This window comes from Rhagoletis pomonella, unplaced genomic scaffold (assembly GCF_013731165.1).
Source record: "Rhagoletis pomonella isolate Grant_MI unplaced genomic scaffold, Rhpom_1.0 Rhpom_scaffold_00001, whole genome shotgun sequence".
In the NCBI taxonomy this organism is placed as follows: Eukaryota; Metazoa; Arthropoda; class Insecta; order Diptera; family Tephritidae; genus Rhagoletis; species Rhagoletis pomonella.
This window is the reverse complement of record NW_023458555.1, coordinates 14162336-14168888: the sequence shown is the minus strand read 5'-3', so window position 1 is coordinate 14168888 and position 6553 is coordinate 14162336. Positions and strand designations below refer to the sequence as shown.

The following is a 6553-nucleotide window of genomic DNA, read 5'->3' as shown; positions in this document are numbered from 1 at the left end:
CATTTATTTTTATATTTACTATCATAAAATCACATAACGCTGTTTGCAAGTGGACTACTCGGATGTGGTATATGGCGTATATGTATGTACTTATATGTACACATCTAAATGTAAAGTAATGAATTCTGTTAAAAGCGTCACTTAGCGGCAAAATTAGTTTTGCGACAGTGTACATAAATATTGCTTCCGCTTCTGGCTTTTCATACGTTCATTATTATTTATCTTAGTTTCAATTTAACTTTTAACTTTATTTAACTTTGTCTATTTTTTTTTTTAATTTGTTTGAAAAGTGTGTTCTTTGTTTGCTAGTTGATCGTGGTACTATGCAATAAATATTCTTTGTTTTAAGGGGTGTCTTTTTCTGTCATCACATGTTTTTGCGCTTGCTTTAGAAAAATCTATATATAATATTTAGGGGACTCACAAGACACCTTAAATGTCGTAAGATTTTTCAATATAAATACGTAAATTATTTATAAGCGATTTGTATCTATTTATTAACTTATCAATTTAATTGAATTTGAATTTTCTTTACAAATATTTTCGAATAAAAGCTTCTTTAAATTTTTTCAATTTACAACTGCTTTGTAATATTTTACTAAGCTTATCGATTTAATTGATTTTGACTTAAAACCCTCTGGCAACCCTTTTCGAAATATTTTCGAAGCAAAGCTTTCGTTAACCTCTGTGCCACGCCCACTTGTAGACACTTATCCCCTTTTATTTTACCATAAGCGGCTACTGACACCCATATTGTGGAACATATTTCAATAACCTAGTTTCCTTATTCAATTTGAATTGACTTTTTCACTGCTTGCAGCCCACTACTTGTAGTTTTGCAACGAAGCTTTTTCCAAACCATTTCGATTGATATCCATATTGGAGTAATTAGTTTAAATTATTGAATATTTTAAATTAAACTTTTTAAACAGGTGGCAACCCCCTTTAAAATGTAGCTACTAACCTTTTTCTCGACGGAACGAACAGGTACATATGTAGGTACGCGTCTTTGCACAATCGGATGTATGGTCTCTACGTCAATACAGTTCTACCTCAGTTGCCACCCCACTCCTTAAAAAAAATCGCATGTGTTACTTCATTGAAAACAAATTGGTTATATTATATTTTTATTCCCCAATTTCATTCAAATCCATAAAGCTGTTTTTAATACACTACTAAACAAAATAAGAATTTAAAATCTGATTATAAATGAAAAATTTATAAAAAGTTTCAACATTTCCAGATATTTTGTGCCATTACTCAGACACTTTAAACTTTTTATGAACAATTTATATGCATTAGACCGTCTCACAAAAACTTCCCTTACAACGGTGCTTCAATTATAGAAATCGGACACCAAATAAGGAAGTTATAAAAAAAATGTAGATGTTTTTACAGGGTGCCGAAATTGCTGAATGTTCGAAATCGCTTGGAATTAAATTGAAATTTTTTCGGTCCATCCATAGTAAGCAACGAATCGATATCTTTTCTAATACAACTCACTTTTCGGATGTGAAAGCTACTAGTTTATGCCAGCTTTCGAGGGTCTACCGGAAGTTTCAACTGTTCTGCTGGATATTATATATTAGACCGTCGAAAAGTGAATTTGCATTCTTATTGTATTTTGTGACATAGTGTTATTTCTTGCAATTGACAAAAGACACAGTTGAATAAATGCTATTTTTCCATAAGCCTGAAACGTGTGTATCTCGATATTTACATATACATATAACGAAAACAATTAAATTGCCAAATATTTTGCAAATAATTTAAAGAGTTAAGTAAACTAAAGATGCAAGTATAAAAATAGGAAAATTTCGCGAATTCAGCGTAGTTAATCTTAAACTGTGCTTTAGAATATGTGCTAACTGTTCCACAATTTCATTTTCAAGAAGGTTTTAATAAAAACAAGCAAGAAGCAGCATGCGTCTTTTAGTGCTGTTGTCATTTTTGGCCTTAGTAGCAGTGTCCTACCAACAGACGTCGTCGTCTAATAGCACAACAACCACTGCTACAACTACTACTACTACTACAGCTGCAACGACTACAAAATGTACCATCAACTGTTCCAGCACCTATAATCCAGTTTGTGCAACGTACAAGGGAAGACGTATTACCTTCCTAAATCGTTGTACCTGGAGGGCGAATAGGCGTTGTGCCCGCAAAAAGGGTACCCTATGTAAGTGATAGACAATGCGAAGATTCGTAAGGCTACAAAAGCTGTTTTTTTTCAATAATATTTTTTTCTCTCCCATTAGCCAAAGTTGGCTTACGTTTTATAAAAACCGGCGCATGTAATGCAAGAAGAAGAATCATTAGACGACGTGTCGTGCGCAGACGAAGCACAAGTGGATAGTGCGCATATGCGCCAGTAACTGTCGGATAGTGATTTTACTCTTTAGCGACTGCATGAAGTCTATGGAAAGTCTTAATCTGATCTGAATCACATATGTATATAGTTTCTTCGGAACTATTGCAATTTGAAATGAATCATAATAAAAATGTTTTAAATGCTACTTAAAACAAGTAAGCGATAACAGTTTTTTAATTCGACTATCTTCGAAGTAGCTCTTCTACGGAAAGCCTTTAGAATGGCTTCACTGAATAACTGAAATATTCGGCTTGTCTAATAAATCCTATAGCCGCCTTGGTGCGCGATGATAAAGTAAATTTAGAAAGTGTTCCGCTATAGTTGTTTCTCGCTCCAAATCGTCGGCGACCTCGTTGGCCTCGACTTCACAGTGGCCTGTAAAGATAAAATCAGATATGTAAATGTTCGAATATGGTAGAAACAAGAGATATCCTGAAGAAATGACTTACTGAATCCCATTGTGGTCGTACAGCGAAGTCAAATGTTTAAGTCGCCCAAAAGATGGTATCATGCCAGGTAATGAAAAGGTAACCAAAATTCTATGCTCATCTCGCCTTCTTGAGAGCCGTAGATATTACTTTTTGCCTTAACTCTTAAAAAATGTGTTAACTAAAAACTGTATTTACCACTTTTAATTTTTGCTATACTTTGTTACACTTTTTATTGGAATTATTTTTTTAAGCGACTAGATCATTTACGTTTTTCTAGCGATTTTTTTTATTTTTCCACATTATGCTTTAAATACAATACCGGCGAACGGCAAACTTCACGGAATTGGGCGATGCTGTCGTTCACCGTTCGTCCAGCTATTTCGCCTACTTAAACAGAATTAGAGCGCTAGCGAAAACAGCTGATACCATTTGGTCGGCTTTATAATTTGGGTGATCATATTTAGGAAAAACTAAACCATATTTAGAAATGAGGAAACGAGAACAAAAATAAACGTAAAACCAAGAGAGGTTATTATAAATTATTTGATTTCAAGCACACATACATTTCACAAATATATTTTTCAAACATCAACAAAATTATTGGTGTTTATGTTGTTTTCTTCTAAAACTTTGAAGCAAAAAAAAAATACGGCTACCTTTGACACGTACAGCTGTCATCGCTCAGCAGGGCGATAGAAATAAATCTATCTCCACGAAACGCCGCCGAGCGAACTTCGCATTTCGCTTTGGCTGTGTTCGATTTCATAAGAGCTGGTTATACTTACTTTGCAAGTGCAGGGCATAGAGAAGCAGCGCATGTAATTATTCTCGGCATAGAATCCAGAATCAGTCTGTTCCAGTACTCCAGGTTTTAGTTAGGAATACGTAACTGAAGAATGCATATTCATAGCCTAAATGAAGTCGACACTAAAGTTAGTTGCTGCTTTTTGTCATAATTTTCAATGAAATGGCGGCAACTGACTTTATAATCGACAGGGTTTCGACTATAAATATGTCCCAATGTATGTACAAGAACGACTTTTCAGTAATTCCTGTAAATCTGATGGGTACTGGAACAGACTAATGAGAGCATTGAGAGTGTCATCTCTCTTTGAAAATGTCACATAGCGAAAAATCAAAATTCTCTAGACTTCGATGTCATGTCACGTCATGCGCTGCATCGGATAATCGCTTGTATGCAAATTCCATTAAACAGATTCGATATGTGTACAATGCAAGTATAACCAGCGCTATATGCTTGCGGGTTTTGACAGCGCGAATTTCGCTGTGGTGAGTTCGCCGTTTGCCGGCATTGTATTTCAGCTATTAAGTTGCTGTTGCTGCTGCTTCGATTCCATCTACATACACGCCATTTGAGTCAAATGATTTGACCAAAACTGATGCGCGTTTCGTAATTGTTGCCCGTAATTTGCTGATTCGTTGATCTACTTTTTTTTCTTCAGAGTTTGTTTGGAATCAGCGTTGCCGCGAGCTTGAAAAAAACGTATCGGTTGCCAAGCAGAAAAAGTATCAAAAGCAAACAAAACTGGTATGTGTTAAACTTTTATTTGCGAACAAATGATAAATAAAAAATTAAAATTCTATTACTTGTTCTAACAAAAACAGAGAATCTGTATGCTTATTTCCATATCGAAAAGAACCTTATAGGGCCCCTAAACGACACAAAATCATTGCCGGGTTGTATTTGCCTTATAAGAGTTACCAAATTGTACTTATAAATATCTATATGTAAAATTTTAAGACTTTATTTAACAAGAAAAAAATTATTTGCCTTTAAACTAGTAATATTATTCATAGTTTTCAAAAATTCATTTCTGCCAGTCAAACGTATCAAAATGGTGCATTTGTGAACAAAAAAGTATCAAAAATGATGCAATTGTATCAAAACGGCAACATTGTTTGGAATTGTGTCTGTGGGGCAGATTTTGCAGAGCATTAATTACTTTTCAAATCTTATTGCTGATGTTACGCTTCTTTTCTTTCGCAGCTATAGTTTTTTTCGCTCTTTTTTAAATTTGTTATATGTATGTACATACTTATGTCACTTAACTGTATAGGAAGTCCGCTGGCCCCATTTATGGTGTCTGTTGTGACGACAAGTAGGTTTATAACAAAAGCAATGACAATAACAAAAGAAATACATAAATAAATGTAAAGCACTAAGTAGTTTTAAAAGTGTCACTTTGCGCCAAAATTAGTTTATGGGCAGCGCCTATAATCGTTCGATTCACAGGTGCCACATGCGTGCCACATGTAGTGAATGGTGTTAAACATTTTCCCCTTAATTTGTTTTTATGGAAGTATGCCGAATTTGTTTGACAGCATATTTACGTATTGCCCGTCGGTGGCAGGCTGTGTAACTGTACCATTAGGTATATATGTAAATATATACTCCGCTTCTGACTGTTCATACGTTTATTTGTTTTACTATTTTTAATTTCACATTTTACTTTAGTATTATATTTAATTTAGCTCTGTTTTTTCGTTTAATAGTTGTTTAAAAACCGGTTCGCCGTCGGATCGTATTTCCCTCTATTTGCTAACTGAATGTGGCACAATGCCCTGTTTTTATATTTGTGGACATCACTTTTTTCTTTTCAATCAACTTGAGAATATATCAGCTGTTTCGCATGGGATTTTTTTTTTTAATTTTATAAATAATTTCTATTTCTTGATTGGCACCACAACCGATTATCTTTGCTTGGCAATGTCCATATTTCTGCACCAAGTGAAAGAATGGGCATTATAAAGATTTGTAAAGAGTGTGTTAAGTTCGTCGAGAGAGCGCTCTGCTTTTCAATTGCCTACCGAGTCCAAAGTAGCACCTGCTCACCAGAGTTTATCGTCACCCTTTCATGGATTGCGAAAAATATAAACACCCACGAAGGGTGGAGGTAAACAGTTAACTATTTGAAAGCTTTTATACATAAATGTGGAAACTTTAATTCATTGTAAACAAATTATTAGGAGACGAAGAAATCCTCATACAAATGAAGATCAAACGCGTATTCTCCAGTTTTCCCAAGTAGGTCATCCAAAAGCCAAGCAAATGCTCCTTCATTAGTAATATTCCCTAATGTAAAGTTTGGCATTTGCTTAACAGAGATTGGATAATTGGAATGTTGGATATTTTGGGGTGGTTCACTTTAGAAAACTTGACTCAGAAGATAAATCTTATGCAATTTGAGACAAATTTACAGCGCAATTATGGCTAAGGAAGTTGTAAGTGCTCTGTAAAATAATTGATTTTTTTTAAATTTATTTGTTTTTATTAAATTTTTTAGTGCAAAGTGCAGAAATAGTAGCCATTTTGAAGAAAGTCGTTTCTCCTGTTCCAGTTAACGAAACTAGTTCAAAATAATTGTAGGATTCTTCTAAAATGAAAAAAAATCGTGTAAGAAAAATCGAAATATTATAAAAAAATTTCACCAATATTATGTTTTTTTTTTGAATTTATATAAAAATTTCATCTATATCTAAAAATTTTATTTTTTCACTAAACAAGTGAATTATGAACATTAAATTCCAGTTGTAAATCACTGTGCGCTGTACCTAGAGGCGCAAACCTCGGGCAGCGAATTTTTCTGCTTTTAGTTTTCAGATTGTATTATTACTTGTTTTACATTTTATACATATATTTTTCCTTTATTTATTTATTTTTTCTTTTTTTATTTATTTATTTATTTTTTTATAACTTTCTTTTAGTTTTTAGATTTAAATTCTTTAAAAA

General features: G+C 33.5%; 2 protein-coding genes across 3 annotated transcripts in view; both read left to right on the top strand.

Moving 5' to 3' along the window:
* Positions 1–6553, top strand: part of LOC118739519 (rho GTPase-activating protein 92B) — a 73100-nt gene that overhangs the window by 39420 nt on the left and 27127 nt on the right. The window lies entirely within an intron of this gene.
* LOC118739541 (protein new-glue 1-like) lies at positions 1857–2524 on the top strand. The gene is made up of 2 exons (XM_036470924.1): positions 1857–2179; positions 2259–2524. The coding sequence occupies exons 1-2, from the start codon at positions 1924–1926 to the stop codon at positions 2354–2356; spliced, it is 354 nt and encodes a 117-aa protein (XP_036326817.1). The 5' UTR covers positions 1857–1923; the 3' UTR covers positions 2357–2524.